Source organism: Amphiura filiformis, chromosome 16 (genome assembly GCF_039555335.1).
Source record: "Amphiura filiformis chromosome 16, Afil_fr2py, whole genome shotgun sequence".
In the NCBI taxonomy this organism is placed as follows: domain Eukaryota; kingdom Metazoa; phylum Echinodermata; class Ophiuroidea; order Amphilepidida; family Amphiuridae; genus Amphiura; species Amphiura filiformis.
The window spans coordinates 49,542,098-49,560,226 of record NC_092643.1 but is presented as its reverse complement, the minus strand read 5'-3'; the positions used below and the strand labels follow the sequence as shown (position 1 = coordinate 49,560,226).

The 18,129-nt window shown below is 37.2% G+C and overlaps 1 protein-coding gene and 1 long non-coding RNA gene across 2 annotated transcripts in view; both read left to right on the top strand.

The window, feature by feature from the left end:
* The window catches only part of LOC140136145 (uncharacterized), a 269,844-nt gene that overhangs the window by 235,914 nt on the left and 15,801 nt on the right, over positions 1-18,129 (top strand). The window lies entirely within an intron of this gene.
* Positions 1-18,129, top strand: part of LOC140136132 (nose resistant to fluoxetine protein 6-like) — an 86,130-nt gene that overhangs the window by 59,967 nt on the left and 8,034 nt on the right. The window contains exons 4-7 of the mRNA XM_072157838.1: positions 14,038-14,146; positions 15,763-15,983; positions 16,483-16,656; positions 17,482-17,575. Of these exons, the coding sequence (XP_072013939.1) occupies positions 14,038-14,146; positions 15,763-15,983; positions 16,483-16,656; positions 17,482-17,575 (598 nt within the window). The remainder of the gene's footprint in view (positions 1-14,037; positions 14,147-15,762; positions 15,984-16,482; positions 16,657-17,481; positions 17,576-18,129) is intronic.

Here is an 18,129-nt window from a genome sequence, read left to right as displayed (position 1 = left end):
TGGCAGAGTACAGCAGCTATGAACATTCAACGCACATGGCTGTTCAGTTGGCACCTCAGATTTTTTACCTGGGAGTAAAATTTGGGCGCCTAAATTTATAAAGTTAGGAGCCATTGGCTCCTCAATCAGTTTTTGCACCGTACAGCACTGATCAGAGCTAATGCCTCTACGACGCTGGGATTGATACGCAGAAACCTTGGACCGTCAACTTCTTGAACATGCCTGCGTCTACAGCATTGATGAGGATGTTATCCCCAAGGAAAATTCCACCACATACTTGGTGTCACCATTACATGAAACATGGAAGCACATAAAAGCCATCAGAGCTAATGCCTCTACGATGCTGGGATTGATACGCAGAAACCTTGGACCGTGTGATGTCTCTGTCAAAGAGCAAGCGTACCAGAGCCTCGTCAGACCGCAACTCGAATACGCATCCACAGCATGGAACCCTTACTCCAAGAGTGACAAGAACAAGGTGGAAAATGTGCAACAGCAAGCAGCTTGATTTGCAGTACGAGACTACAGAAGAACCTCAAGTGTCTCTGCAATGCTCAAATTGCTTGCCAAAAATTGCTGGCCCCCCTCCCGGCCTGCCAAAAATTGCTTCCCCCCTCTCGGCTTGCCAAAAAAACCTTTGCCCCCCCCCCTCCAGGGCTCATAATTATTGCACATCCCCTAAAACGTTATTGCAAAATATTTTGGGCAAACATTTTTGCAAAATATTTTGTCAACACTTCTGTTTAGAATGTTTTGCATCAAGTTTTCAAAAATGTTTTTTGAATGTTTAATATTTAAACGTTTCTATACCCTCTATATACTGACATTTAAACGTTTTCTGTCAAATGTTTTGTTTGCTGGTTATTTAGTCTCACTACTCACTCACATTAAAATACAAGACTGAAAAAAAATGTTGGTTTACTATTGTTTACTATACATGTAATTTGGTCCCTTTTTATTAATTAACTACAATGTATTTTAACAATATTTACATGTTCATTGATAAGGTTTTTCTTTGGTTTGAAACCTTTCGTGTTCAGACCTGCCTGTCAAAAACTCTTGTCACAATATTTGCATTAGTATGGTTTCTCTTTGGTATGGATCCTTTCACGTCTACTCTTACACCATTGTCACAATATTTACATGGTAATTAAGGTTTTTTCTTTGGTATGGATCCTTAATTTCATGTATAGTCTTTTCACTTCCACTAGAGAAACTCTCCCTGCAATATTTACATTGATAAGGTTTCTCTTTTATATGAATCCTTTCATTGTCTGCAAGAAACTCTTGTTGCAATAGTTACATTGGTATGGTTTGTCTTTGGTATGAATTCTTTCATGTTCAGTCTTGATATGTGCCCGTGAGAAACTCTTGTTGCAATATTATCATTGGTAAGGTTTCGCTTTGGTATGGATCCTTTCATGTTGAGTCTTGTGACCCGTCTGTGAGAAATTCTTGTTGCAATATTATCATTGGTAAGGTTTCGCTTTGGTATGGATCCTTTCATGTTGAGTCTTGTGACCCGTCTGTGAGAAATTCTTGTTGCAATATTTACATTGGTAAGGTTTCTCTTTTGTATGGATCCTTTCATGTTGAGTCTTGTGATGTGCCCGTGAGAAACTCTTGGTGCAATATTTACATTGGTAAGGTTTCTCTTTTGTATGAATCATTTCATGTTTAGTCTTGTCATTTGCCCGTGAGAAACTCTTGTTGCAATATTTACATTGGTATGGCTTCTCTTTTGTATGAATCCTTTCATGTATAGTCTTCTCATATAACCGTGGGAAACTCTTGGTGCAATATTTACATTGGTATGGTTTCTCTTTTGTATGAATCCTTTCATGTTCAGTCTTGATATGTGCCCGTGAGAAACTCTTGTTGCAATATTTACATTGGTAAGGTTTATCTTTTGTATGAATCCTTTCATGTCGAGTCTTGTCATTTGCCTGTGAGAAACTCTTGTTGCAATATTTACATTGGTATGGTTTCTCTTTGGTGTGAATCCTTTCATGTCGAGTCTTATTATTTGCCTGTGAGAAACGTTTGGTGCAATATTTACATTGGTATGGTTTCTCTTTGGTGTGAATCCTTTCATGGTTGGTCTTACCACTTGCATTTGCGAAACTTACATTGCAATATTTACATATTTTCTTGTTCACCTCATGTTTAGTATGAATCCTTTCATGGCTAATCTTATAACATGCATATGAGAAATTCCTCATGCAGTATTTACATTTGTATAACTTCTTTTTCTTCTCATGATCACTGCATATTTGCTTTAATTTGATCTTTTCATCTGCCTGTGGTAAACTGTTGTCACTGTCCATTTTGATATTGTTAATTTCATTTGCTGATGTGATTTCACATGAAGTATATTCAATCTCTTTGTAAGTTACACATTTCATTCTTGTCACAGCAGGTGAATGATAGCGGCTATACACCTGTAATGTAATTCTATGTCTCAGTACATGATTTATGTAATATGTAAAATCACTGTAAAACCGTCTACAGTACTTACATTGGTATGGCTTCAAACATGTTGCATACCTTGACCTCTGTAAATGTTGAAATGATGTCTAGACTTCATGGTTCTGAAATAAGAAAATTCGAGAGATAATGATTACAGATTTCCTTGATAAAAAGCAAAGTTCTGCCATAAAAAAACCCATCCAGCACGACATATATAATACATAACAACCGAATGGTACCGTTTATATATGAATATAATTTTTTATTCGAGTCCAGATTAATACCCAACACATTCAAATTAGTTACATTTTGACAAAAATAAAACATATTATTTACAGTTGGTCATTTTTTCCTCCCAGTCAAGAATAGGCGATGAAATCAAAGTTCCATTTAATAGTAGTCTACACTGATGATCTACAGTCCACACAATGAAATCAAAGTTCCATTTAATAGTATTCTACACTGATGATCTACAGTCCAGCTAGGTACATGCACATCATGGAGAGTAGTGTTTGCTTATGAGCCTGTGTTATGAATGCATTGATAATAAATTGAAGATTTGTATAGACCCATTCCATGTCAACTCCAGGGATGTGCACCGCAGCACCTCTTCAATTTTTTTCTTTTTCTGTGTGGTGGTAGATATTGATGGGTACAAGTAAAATCCCGAAAATTTGAGCTTCATACTCCATTTCGTTTTCCCGTGGCATCAATTTGAAATTTAGGGGGTCAGCATAAAAATGTGTAAACGCCGAAAGACGACGTTTGAGGTCCATAAATGTATAAAGGGAACCCTTTACAACTTTGAAAAGTATGTATCCTAGGATACTTATTTGTGTAGAATTCAAATCTGGCATCAGAAAACTTGTAACGCCTTTACTTTAAAAGATATAGGGCCCTCAAAATGCAACTTCGTCCATCCAGGACCAACTTTGGGGGGTCAGAACTCCAAAAGTAAAAATAATTTTACTGTCCATTTTTTGCCAGTCAGAGCCCTTTGGTAGGACATTACTCTTATCCAATATTGAGCCTATTAGAATACTTTTAGCTGAGATATTACCCATGCAAAACCCCAATTGTACATTTTTTGTACATTTTGACCCCCCTGAAAACCAATGTCAGACAATTTGATCCACCATCAACTTCAGGTATGTAGAAAATATGTCCTTGGACAACATTTCTGAGAGATATTGGCGTGGGGTCTCGATGGCTTCAACACATTAGTTAGGTTTGCATTCTCCATAGACTTGTACATAAGTCATTATACATATGCAAAATCAAAAATGTGTACAACTGTATGGAGAATGCAAACCTAACTAATGTGTTGAAGCCATCGAAAGGTCAAATTTTTCAATTGATCGTCGGCTTTTCATCCCACCTACATACACTTTAAGTATAAATCATTAGATTTATAAAGTTTACTTCAAGTACTGTTAAATATCAAAAATATCAATTTTTAATGATTTGCCATAAAATGTGTATTAAATTGCGAATTTCAAAAAACCAAAATCATGTGATATCAGAATGACATTCTTCGTACTCAGAATGCAATTCGATATGTCTGATGTGCTCTAATGTCCCACAATAAATACTGTCCAAACGTTCATACCCCAGCCCTTAATTTTGAGAATGACAATTATACTTTATAGGTATAAAGGAAGCGCGTTTAGCCCATCAGTTAAGTTCCAGGTGCACGTCCTATAACACAATGCATTAAGGGTGTGAGTGAGTCCCGGAATTCGAGTCCCGCCCGATAATCCTATTACCCGGCAGGAAATTCCCTGCCCGGTACCGAAATTTTTTTTTTTTTTCGGTTTTGTAGTGTCTCTGGATACAGGGTGTTGACACTGTGCAGCATTTGAAACCAATCCAGAGGCCAGAGGTCTGCATCATCTCCAGTTTCACTATGCCAGGTTATCACAAATCTCAACACGTACAGTACCGTACTCCTTTTACCCCCGGGTGATACTAATCTGGAACATCCTACTATTCATTGGAAGCAGTTACAGCAACAAGACACCAGGGCTTCAGTTTCGCAGCTTTACCAACCATTGAAGACTAGCCTCCTGGTTCCATCAACTGGTGGTATCTCCCGCAGCGCCCTATGCCTATGATCTTCTTCAGCTTTTGTTGTTCACCGTTTTTGTATAAATTGCACTTCTACCGCACTAGACCATTCAACATCCGGGACAGCCAGATTTGCTTTTAAGGATGATACAGTTCTGCAGTTCATACAATGTATCAAGAATCAAGACCGGTCCGCTAGTATACATTGTATTATTCTCCTTCGCCATCAGTGTAAATCTACTAGTACTATTACTTCACATAGTGAGATAGCGAGATAAAACTAATTGGCAATCAGTCATGCCACAATGACAGAGGAGATTATAATTGACGAACATGCATGCGACGCGTTAATAGTAATGTCATGATTGTTGTAACCAATCGACCCGGCATTTCGACATTGCCGCCCTTAATGAACTCTTGCCTTCCTGGTTGAACCAACAACGTACCGTGTGCACACTATAGGTATCCCAGGCAAACCTTAGTTAACACATTTGCTAGTCAGCGAAATTCGCCGAGATCGGGGCCCAAACACAATGCATATTTACATAGAAATTTGAATTTTTTTCGAGAATAGGTCGGTGAAGGAAACCTACATAAATATGTTTTCTATACTTCACTTGACCCAAATATATGATTTTTAATGGTGATAATCAAGTCGCACATGGAATTTTAGAGGGATTTTGATAGCAGTTCCATTAAAAAAAGCTGCTATCGCCATGAGACTAAGATCTAGAAACACCCCTAAATGCCGTTTTTGGGAATTTTGCTAGCAGAATCTTTTTGATGAAAGTCAATCTTTGACAAGATGTAACTTTGTTACGGAAAGTGCTATGACAAAAATGTTTTCAGTTTTGGCTTTCTTTACTCAAGGGCTTTAATTTGATATGTAAAATGATGCAGTTTGATGGCAAATTTGAATTCACCTAGCATACCTACACACTATTAAACTCCTCAGTGGCAGCTGAGATTGGATTAAGCTCTTCCTTTCTCTTGACCCAAAGCGGGCTGACATTTTGGCAAGTTTGCATTAGTATATCTGGTAAAATACTCACTTTAGTAGTCAGGCTCACATCACACACTATAGGTGGCGCTATTCGTCCATAGGGAAGTGGAATGTGCCTGTACGGTCCAAAAATGGCTTTACTGTGGGGCTCAATGGAAAAAATTACTAAAAATTAATTTGGACAACCAAAACCTAAGTGATGTTGACTTATGTTGGTACTGGCATAATAATGGATTCATAAGCTATCACATAGTGCAATCTATGTTCCACCAAGTGGACGCTCGTTAAAGCGCAAAAGCAATTTGTGTGTAAATCAAGACCATCCAAAACAACTTTCTTACAGTAAAGAATAGGAGGTCATCTGGGGTCACATACAGTAGTGTACATTGTACATGTACCTGCTGTCACAATTTCACACACAAAATTTTGGACAATTTGGTGACACTATTTTTGTCTATAAGTATAACTTCAAAAATATATGCACTAGAAACATGATTGACCCCTTATTGTTTAGGTAATTTGATTCTCATTCAAATGAAAGAACTTTCAGCTAAAAATATTGAACTTCAAAATTTTATGAACATACCTAACTTTAGAAACATGTGTCACTGATGTATGTCATCTGTGATATTGCTCAACATATTCTACGCATCAGCTTTTGTCCAAAGAAATATTTAAAAAGTTGATTTTTGAGTGATTTTTATGAGCAGCGAAAAATCCACTCCATGATTATGTACATGTGCCGTGAGTTCCAATTATTGGAACTACATCAGGACAAGCGTGTCTCCACGGTCGGAGCGACCGTTTAAACAAACAAACTCCGAGATTAAACTCTGAATACAATCTCAGTGTTCCTGTTCTTTTATTTGCCTCCCATTTAATACTCTGCAATTTTCAATGCTCTATTCAATCTCCAAGTTGCACTGAGCACTGATATAAGAAGTCGATAGAGTTACGTGTAATATTCAAGTTTGATATGTAAGCTTACCTATACACTGCTAGATGCTGTACATGCATGTAGTCAGCCAGGTGTCGATAGCACTCAGTGAAGCTGATCTCCCTGCTAATTCTACTTCTAGAGCAATTCGATTGTATTACACAAGTAAAGAGTGTGCACATGAATGCTTGTCATAGACAATAATAGATGCAATCATAGAGGTAGAATAAGAGCATTAATCATGTTTTATACATTTTTTACATAAATTCAGGGCGGTCAAAAACATTTTTCTAGATTGGGTTACGAGCTGTCCGTTAAGCTATGGGCGCACACCACCAAATAGTCCGCCTGCTGACACCAACTACATATTTATGCAATATTCAAAATTATACTAGCTAGAAGATATCATGATATGTTGTAACAATTAACTTTTTAATGAACATTTGGTATAGTTTGGGAGAGTGAGCATGAAAATGTGGCATAGTTTGGGAGTGGATTATTTGCTCAATCTGAGGACCACAAAATCAAACTAGCTTGAACTGGTCCACCAGAAAAAAATAACTTTTGTGGTTATGCCCCCGGGGGTTATGCCCTGCGAATATTTAGGGAACGTTCATAAATACTTTGGTAGGGGGGGCTGGAAAATTTTGATTTCGGTATGTCAAAACTTTTTTGACCCCCCCCCCCTCTGTCTGTATGTTAAACTTTAGAATCCCCCTCTTTATGGACTGAAAACTTTTTGACCCCCCTTTGTGTACACCCAAACTTTTCACCCCCCCCCCCCCCCCACACACACACATAATGAAGGTATACTAGTACTTAATATATATAATCCGCACTTGTTTCCACTATAAGTAATGCTTTATTTTACTAGTATAGTGGATTAAACTTATACAGTTAAACCTACAAATTCAAGCAAACAGATCCGCAATAAATTTATCATTTATCAGTGTCACTCTTATACAGGCCTTATGTCTATATTAGGGAACGTTCATAAATATTTTGGTAGGGGGGCTGGAAAATTTTGATTTTGGTATGTCAAAACTTTTTTGACCCCCCCCCCCCCCTCTGTCTGTATGTTAAACTTTTAGAACCCCCCCTCTTTATGGACTGAAAACTTTTTGACCCCCCTTTTGTGTACACCCAAACTTTTACCCCCCCCCACACACACATAATGAAGGTATACTAGTACTTAATATATATAATCCGCACTTGTTTCCGCTATAAGTAATGCTTTATTTTACTAGTATAGTGGATTAAACTTATACAGTTTAAACCTACAAATTCAAGCAAACAGATCCGCAATAAATTTATCATTTATCAGTGTTACTCTTACAGGCCTTATGTCTATAATAGGCCTAAATTGTCAGGACATCATAAAATATAAATAAATTGCTTTCAAATAAGGTCTTAAAAGTTATTGCACGGATGTATCAGGGGTGTATCCAGCTTTCTTTTGGGGCACAGACGAAACAGTTGCTTTACATACATATATACCGGAGCTTTAAAAAAATGCTCTACTGGATGTGCGCGCGTAGCGCGCAAAAATTTTGTATTTTACTCTATTTAAACCTATGATCGGGATGAAAAGGGCTTTATTGTGACAATGTGCGCGCGTAGCGCGCACAAATTTTGTATTGAACTTTTTAGACCCCCCCTTTATGGGTGTCAAAACTTTCTTGACCCCCCCTTTTGCCACGTTAAAAAACTTTTTGACCCCCCCTTTTGGAAGGTCAAAACTTTTTGACCCCCTACAAATTTTCCAGCCCCCCACCAAGGTATTTATGAACGTTCCATAGGCCTAAATTGACAGGACATCATAAAATATAAATAAATTGCTTTCAAATAAGGTCTTAAAAGTTATTGCACGGATGTATCAGGGGTGTATCCAGCTTTCTTTTGGGGCACAGACGAAAAACAATTGCAGTTGCTTTACATACATATATAAAAAATTTGTATTTTATTCTATTTAAACCTATGATTGGGATGAAAAGGGCTTTATTGTGACGCGCGCACAAATTTTGTATTGAACTTTTAGACTCCCCCTTTATGGGTGTCAAAACTTTCTTGACCCCCCCCTTTTGCCACGTTAAAACTTTTTGACCCCCCCCTTTTGGAAGGTCAAAACTTTTTGACCCCCCTACAAATTTTCCAGCCCCCACCAAGGTATTTATGAACGTTCCATAGGCCTAAATTGACAGGACATCATAAAATATAAATAAATTGCTTTCAAATAAGGTCTTAAAAGTTATTGCACGGATGTATCAGGGGTGTATCCAGCTTTCTTTTGGGGCACAGACGAAAAACAATTGCAGTTGCTTTACATACATATATAAAAATTTTGTATTTTATTCTATTTAAACCTATGATTGGGATGAAAAGGGCTTTATTGTGACGCGCGCACAAATTTTGTATTGAACTTTTTAGACCCCCCCTTTATGGGTGTCAAAACTTTCTTTCCCCCCCCCCCCCCCTTTTGCCACGTTAAAAACTTTTTGACCCCCCCCCTTTTGGAAGGTCAAAACTTTTTGACCCCCTACAAATTTTCCAGCCCCCCCCCACCAAGGTATTTATGAACGTTCCCTTAACAGGGTCTCAGCTAGCCACCCGTCTGGGCGTCATTTCAGACGGGGAGATTGCTCCTGGGACGGGCAAAATTAATGCATTTGAGAAGCTAATTGAACTTTTTAGTAAACCCAACTTGTAAAACAAGGCCATATTAGCACATATTTGACTGCTCTTTGAACCCCCAATGGGCTATAGACGTCTGGTACTAAGTTTTGAAGGTCAAATTAGGACAGGCAATTTTATTCAAATGACGGGCAACCCTCAATTTCTAGCTAATAGGCCTCTAGGGTGATACCAGTTTGCTTCATAATTACGGTACTAGACCTAATTAATTATTCAAAAGTGCTAATTAGCTGATTAAATACTTTTCAGTAAATGCTTTCAGTCATAAGAGCTCATAAGTAATCATTCCAAACTAGAAAGATAACAAAATCTTCGTTTGTCACTTTAAGGGAGGTCTAATGAGCGTGAACCTGGTTTGGATGCAGAGGGAGTGTGCCTGTAACAGACACAGCCACCAGAAAAGGACCAGCTCAGATCGCGCGCCAAATAAGTTTGCAGTCCAGAAATTTCATTTTTTTCTCAGCCTTGCAAAAAATAGGCAGAGGTGGGAATCGAACCCGGGACCTCCGTGTTGTAAAACCTACTGCGTTACCACTGAGCCAACTGACAATTAGCTATGAGAAGTTTGATAGTAATCCTTGATATTGCTGAATAGAATAAATCAATACTGATAGGTCTATTTATATGTACGATGCTATTCAAATTGGCCTATAAACTAGGAATATAATGTGAAATGACTACCAATCGATCAATTAATCAAGTTGTCAAGTTATCAACAATCAATAATAAACCGACGTAGGCCTATCATGGAATATTACTATTAAACTAGGCCTACTAACTAATATACCAAATAAATAAAATAAATAAATAAGTCAGTAAATAAATAAATAGGCATAGGCCTAAATAAATAAATAAATACATAATGCAGAATGCAGTTTGTATTTTAGTTGCAAAATTCCAAACATTCTATTCACACATTCTATTATAATTTTCTGCTATACACGCAAAGGACCTGTGCCTTTAAAATGTCCGCGCCTAATTAATAATGAGTCTTTCACCATGCTCACACACCATGTTAAACTATTGTATCCCTGTATCTACTGACCAAGTCCTAATACCTCAATGAAATGGATGCTATAACGTACCCAATCAAGCGAACATATCAAGGTCATATCAGGGCGTTATACAAAGAATGGTCAAAGGTCAACGTTTCCAAAGAAGTATAGTAATAGATGTAGACACAAGCTTTCGTGCGGGAAACATAAACACATAGTCGTCAGTCGTGTGGTTTTTATGAGATTTGATACGGCGCTGAAGTCTATGGCTGTCCCAAAATCAGTACCAGACCCGGTTACCAGACGGCAATGTGTGTGTTTTTACAAGGAATCCAAACTTTGCACTATCACCAGTCGCACCCAGCTCTACGGAAGTTCATTCTTCCCCAGAACAGTCCAACTCTGGAACTCCCTCCCGGTCGCCGTCCAATCTGCACCAACCTTGGAGGCTTTCAGGGATGGCGTATCATCAAGCCTGTAAGCAGGAATCCAGTTTTTACTTGCACCTTCTAGTTCAGCGCACCAGATGAGAGTCTTCATCACCAGCACCCTTGGTTCTTCAGGTTTTGTTTACAAGTTTCACCTATATGTCTGCACTGCACCTGATCATCATTAGTCACCCTTGGCTTTACGTCCAATCTGATGGATCCTGCTGAGTATTCAACGTAAACGTAAACGTAAACGTACAAACTCATTTTACCAATAAGTGAACCACATAGAGGAATACGACATCTATCGTGAGCCGATCTGCATTCTGTTGCCTGCAAAAGCCGACGATCAGGTAAAAATTCTAAAAGCAGCCTGACTAGATATTTGCGTTAATTTCATGATACGTGTAAAACGCATTGAAAACGCCAAATTGCAGTCATAAAATATATAATATTAGTAAATCACCCAATCGAATGTTAACGTAGGTATGTGGAAAAGAACTGCAATAACAATAACAAACTATGTGCCCAAAGAGTTGTCTTTGGCATGTCGCTTTTTTTGAAATATCACCAAAAATATCAAATTTTGGAAAAACGCCCCAAAATTTAAAACAAACACGAACCTTCCAAAATAAATATATATTAGCACTCGGCGGCCCAGTCACTACCTGCCGCTGTGATTTGGGGTAACTCATTGCTTCCCCTCTCCAGATACCGGTACTTCAAGGTCGCTCATACCCCAGCCCTTAAAACTAATTTACTTTTCTGAAAAAGTGAAAATTGATCGACTTTTGTCATTAGCCTATGGGAAAAGGCATGGACAAGCCTACAAACAAACATGCTCGTTAGTCTAATTAATGAGATGAAATTACACAAAGTACATAATTATTAAGTTGCTACAATTACCGACATCCGTCAAATTGGTACTAAATAGGTCTACTCTTTACTATAGTTCCCGACATAATACTAGGGAAAAGTATGTCATCAAAAGACATCAAATTGTTATGAACTTTTACCAAAGACTTTCTGTGTTACACACCGGGGTTACACATCGTCATTATCCCTATATCTTCATGTCAAAAATTGCTGTGATAGTACAGCGAATCCCGGGGCAAATCCTCTCGTTTTTCAACAGCTACGCATGGCGATTTTGTTCGAGATAGGCCGAGCGACTCAGGCTAAGCATACCATGACTATCATATGAGATACCACAGAGTTTCTATATTCTACACAGTATTACGATTTGTGCATGCTCTAGTACCCCATTTATGATGTTGCCATTACAAGAAAAATCGATTTGTTTTCAGGTAAAACCCAGGTTTTGTTTCCAGTACACTAACTTGAAATGCAATTCACTAATTAGCGGCGACTGCTGCTGTTTGTTTGTTGTGTATATATTTTACTGCATTTTATCCGTAAAGATTTTTAAATCGCCGTAAAAATTGTGATATATTTAATTTTGAGAATTACAATTATACTTTATATAAAGGAACACGTTCCCAGCAAACACAAAAACGTTTTAAAAACGTTTTTAAGAAGTTATATTTTGGCTTTTGGTTTACATAAAAACGTTTTAATAACATTAAAATGTCGGGTTATATAAAGGTCATGAAAACGTTTTAAAACATTTTGTATGAAAACACACTGCAACAATATTTTAAAAATGTTTTCAAAAATGTTATTGTAAACTATTTTTGCAAACATTTTTTGCCAAATATTTTGTCAACACTTAAATAACATTATGTTAAAATATTTGCACCTAGCAAACACAGAAATGTTCTTAAAATGTTTTTTTCTAAACGTTTTAATAACATTTAAATGTCGGGTTATATAAACGTCATGAAAACGTTTTCAAAACGTTATTGCAAATATCTTGGGCAAACATGTTTCGCAAAATATTTTTCCAACCCCCAAAAAACATTCTATTTAGAATGTTTTGTATCAAGTTTTCAAAAATGTTTTTGAAATGTTATTAAAACGTTTTTATACCCTTTATATAACCCGACATTTAAACGTTTTCTGTAAAACATTTTTTTTTTTTTTTCAGTAGATTATCAAAAAATGTTTTTTAATGTTATGAAAACGTTTTATACCCTTAATATACCCTTTATATAACCCGACATTTAAACGTTTTCTCACAACCTTTTATAACCTTTTGCGAATGATGTCGAAAACGTTTTGTGTTTGCTGGGTTTAGCCCATTCAGTTAAGACCAGGTGTTTGTATAGATTATTCAATCACAAGTCCTATAACACAATGCATATGTAAACTTTCTTTATCTGTGTCAATAATAGAATATTGATTTCAACGGAGTATGGATCTGTATGGAAAAATATTTATAATACAGGGAGTTGACACTGTGTGTGTCCACACATCCATGATCCAGCAACCTACAAGTTTGTTGACTTTGATCATAAAATGAATTAGCAGGCCCATAGGCAGGATTTTTTGTGGGGAGGGGGGTGCTAATTTTGAACAAATGGACTTTCCAAGGGGAATTTTGTGAAAAGTGGACTTTCTTCCCCAAATTTGGACCTTTTTCACAAAAAAAGCTTTAAAAATCAATGATATTATCCTACCTACAAATGAATAAGGCAGTGAGTCTCACTATTGACTTGCATTGACTTGCATTTATACAAGAATGGGAAAAATACAATATTTATGTTTACTGTACATGTATATGTATTTTATTTGATTTAAAAAAAAAAAATTAACCACAAAGAAGAAGAAGAAGAAGAAAAGAACTAAAATGTTATAAACATGTGTTACTATAATATGTTTTTGTATAATCTTCTAAATATCATGTAAAATATTTTGTATAAATCTGGTAAATATTTGACTCTATGCATGCCGGGAATGCATGAGGGCCTGCTTGGAAAGAACTTCAAAGAACTGAACTGAAGCCTAGTTTAAATCCCTCAATAAAGATTTCACAAATCAGATCAAGAAGATGAAGACATAAATCGAATAAGATCAGGATGTAACGGCAATATAGTGCGAGGGTGAAGGCAAGTGTCGGGGGGGTACTCAGTACAAATGACCATACGGGGATGTGCCGAAACATGGGTAGCATTTCGGCCTTTTGGTATATCAATGACCCCTTTTTCTAAGCCAATTGCTTTGGTATATGGCTCATTTTTCAAAATTTTGTCAATTTCTTTGGAAAATAGCCCCATTGTAGACAACATTTTTGGAAAAAGTTGTAAACATTAAAACAATTTGGGTTAAATTTGGCCGAAAATTTGGAATTTTGGTATATCGATGAGTCCAAATTTCTTTAAAACTTGGTATGGGTCCACTTTCAAATTCTCAGAGGCACACCCCTACAAAAAATAAAAAATAACAAAAATTGAGTAGGCCTACCCCCTCCTCTGGGGCAAGGGTGCCCATTTGACAAAAGTTCTTTACTTTCCTTCATTGTTTGTGTTTGTTTTCTTTTATTGTCAGATTTGGTACATATTGAGCCGTATTTCCATGTGAGTGATGCTATGGGTGCTGTAACAGTGTGTGCTGAAGACCCTCCTAGACCATATGATACCGGATTCATTCTCACTGTGTAAGTTTGAAATAACTTGACCCTTTGTGCCATGGTCATCTCAAAACGTGGTTCTACCCCAAAATGCATATTGTACGATAATATGCGTTCTTGAGCCTTCTGGCTCTGGTGCGGTTCTAGAAAAATACAAAAAAAAAAAAAAAATGCCCTTTTTGCAGGAAGAACTTTTGGGAGGAAGATGGTGGATCCATCCAAAGGGTCAATAAGAGACTATTCACAAACACTTGTTAGGGGGGTGGCCTAATGGAAAAAGGGGGCCTCCTAAGGGGGGGGGGCTGAAAAAAATGACCACAAATTTTCCAGGGAAAATTGAGTTTATATGCTTTTCTATGGGGTTGACCCATAATTTTCATGTCAAAAAGGGGGCCCTGAAATTTTTGAGATCTCAAAAGGGGCGGGCCCCGAAAAATTTTCGTGTTTAAATTTTTTTGGATCAGGCCCCCCTAACAAGTGTTTGTGAATGGTCCCTAAGCACAGGGAAGGGGGTTGCATGTGAGCACACTTAGGGGCTGAGTGTGGCTGAACGACTGGTTTTACATGATCTTGCAGAAAATCAGGGGGCTAAAATCACAAAAATCATCCTTGGCCATATAGGGTTTCGATCTGTCATAGAAATGTCAGGAGTGTTAACTCACAAGTATCAGTGGCGTACTGAAGGGGGGATAAGTCCCCTGGCACAAAACAACAGGACAAAATTGACTAACAGTTTTCTTGGGCTGTTTCAACTAGAAATGTTTTGGCACATTTTAACCCCCAAATTGCAACTTTTTGCATGGTCCATGCATATTTGGCCCATTTATGTCATTCTGTGAGCTGTTCAATCTGGGGCTAGTGGCCAGAGGAATACATTGGGCTATTCCATTTAAAATCCACATTACCCTGTGGAAGATTTTGGAAATATCTGCCACATGCATTGGGCTATTCAATTTGAAATCCATACTCCCCCTGTGGAAGATCGAAAGGGGGGGCAAGCAATTTTGGCACAGATATTTTGGGCACCGTTTCTATATTATGCCCTAAAAAGGCGTAGGAAAACGTTAGGAACATGTTCAAATAAACAAAATTTTCTGCTCGCTGCGCTCCCATTATATGGTAAGACAATTTAAGGTTTTAAATTCGGGTTCCCCATAATCTTGCATGTGTAAGGGGGGGCAAAGATTTTTGGCACGCCAAAAGGGGGGCAAAGGTTTTTGCACGTCGAAAGGGGGACAAAGATTTTTGGCACGGCCGAAGGGGGGGGGGGCAAACAATTTTTGGCAGTCCATTTTGAAAATTCACCGTCACCCCGGGGGTACACATACAGTAATTATTGCACCACCCCTAAGAAGTAATCAACAATTAGGTTATTATCAACCATCTGAACGTGACCAATAGGCCTATAAACCTTTGCATTTTGTTATCAATTGTGTTATAAATGCTCTTACATAATGCCAAATGCAAAAAATCATGTGTTTATACAATAAGAACTTGATGCAGGACAAAATATACATTTGTATATGAGTGCGAATTTCAAATTTTTAAAATTTCACTGTGCTAAGTGTTACAAAATGACCACCTGGATTGGTACAGCATAAAACAAAAATACATACTTATTCTTTTTTATCCCCCATTTATAGATTATTTTGTAGCATAGTGATCCTGTTAGCAGTATCTGGTGCCATCGTTGACTTGCTTCAGAGGATCAAGTTACCACGCCTCTCATCAGCACTATTTGCCTTGCAACCTGAAATTCCTCTTAATGAAGATGAGGATGATGATGATGAGCCATTATTGGAATTGAATGGAAAAGTTGGAAATGGAGATACAGTTACGACATATATACCACCACCTAAAAGAAGTAAGCATTAACCCTAACACCACCGATTGCAACAGAATCCAACACAAAATTACATCTCGAAGTTTCTGGACAGGGGTATGTCACTGAAACTCTGAAACCCCTACCCATGTTCATAGGGATTTTTTTACTTAAAAAAAACGGCTGATTTGACAGTTTTGACAATTTTATTCAAATCGGAACGCATGTTAAGGGATTTTTTACCTATAAAATGGCTGATTTGAGCATATTGCATTGTGGGAAGAAGAAATTTTGGTTCAAATTGACTTACAAATGTTGTCAAAATGTTATTGTAAAATATTTGTTGGCAAACAATTGTGTCAACTCTTTAATAACATTATGTTAAAATGTTTTGCATCTAGTTTTTTTTTTTTGGAATGTATTAAAACGTTTTATACCCTTTATGATGTGACAATAAATTTTTCTGCAAAATGTTTTGTATTTACTTGGTAGCAAACTAGTAAATATCAAAAATTTTTTCATTTCATGTTTCACCTTATAGGTATAGTTCTACGATTCCTGCAATGTTTCTCACTGACCAATAACCTGCCTAAACTGCTGGATTCGAAGCAAAATGACCGCAGCATCACATGTCTTAATGGTATTCGTGTCATCAGTATGTTCTGGGTGATCCTTGGCCATACATTTATATTCGCAATGAATATTGGAGCAATGGGTAAGACTCAGTGATCACCCCATGAGAACTACCTGCCGATTGGCCAAAACGAAGTTTTTATTATCAATTGGACCAATCAGCAACATGGTTAGAATAATTTCACCACGCAAAAACAATTGAGGTGAATTATTTGCAAAGCTCCATTCTGATTGGTGATTAATGAAGATATTATGTAATTGACTAATCAGAGGCATTGAGGCAATGTTAGATTAGCAGGTAGTGCTAGGGGGTTAAAAAATAGTTTGCAAATGAAAAAGGTTAGGTCTGAGGTTTGACATTATATGCTTGTAGGCCTACTGGTCTACTAAAAAACTCAACTTATGCAAATTGATATTCCTACATGAACTAGGCACCCAGCCTCATAAATAGATCCTCTGTACTGCATGCTATGCCTTACCCTATATCCAGTGTTGGTGCACTGCAAGGGGGGGGGGGGCTACCCCACCCAATTTTTCTTCTCCCCCCCAGTCAGGTCAAAAAATCACAGATAATCCACTCTTTTCGACCATAATCACCCAATTTTAGTATTTTTTTTTGTTTGAACACCCGCCCCCACCCCATTTTCCCCCAGAAAAAATGTCTGGTAAAGAACAGGGCAAGTCAAATAGCAAGTTAGGCATGTGGATTTCTAAGTGGACTCCAGCTGCATTTGTACTCCATCGCTGAATGCTGAACGATGAGCGAGTGGCAATGTTTTATGAAAAACATGATCTATTCTGATCAAAATGGCTTATCTGGGCTAATTAATCAATCAATATGTAAAGCAGATAGGTAAGAATTATTTGATGCAGAAATCACTGTTATTGACTTTCATTTCTCTTTCAGAGAATCCTTTGGTTGGTATCACATTCACTCAAAGATTTGGCTTCCAGGCTGTAGGCAATGCATTCTTTTCTGTGGATACCTTCTTCTTTTTAAGGTAAGAAAATAATAAGGTAACTTGCCTGCCTGAGGTAAATTCCAGAAAAAAATACACTACTAAGTTATTGGGACTAAAAATATCATCCTGTTTAGCCAAATAAAACTGTAGCTCAATCATCTTTAGCTGCAACTGAGCTGCAAATTTTTGATCCTTGCATTTGTAGGGTGTTTTGTGTTTGTTTTGTTTGCTATTATTATCAAGCCTAAAGACTTGTAAAAGTCTAAGATCAGTCTAGGCACTCACTTTTATTTTAGGTAAACACAGTTTTTATTTATCTTCTAAAAAGGATTAAAAAATTATGTGAAATAGTAAGATTAAGAATAAAATTACTACTTTAATCTTAGCCTGTACTCAAGATTCTGAATGTTAGGCTTGTGTCAAGTCTTTAGATTTTGTGAGTATTTATGTGCAGAATTATATGTTTTTGCCTCTTTTCCTCCCAAAATATAAAAAAAAGTAAATAAATAAATAAAATTTTACTTCAGTATTGCCAGTTAGTGCTAACTAAATGATTTAGCTCTGTTCCATTTGGCAAAAACAGGGCAGGATAG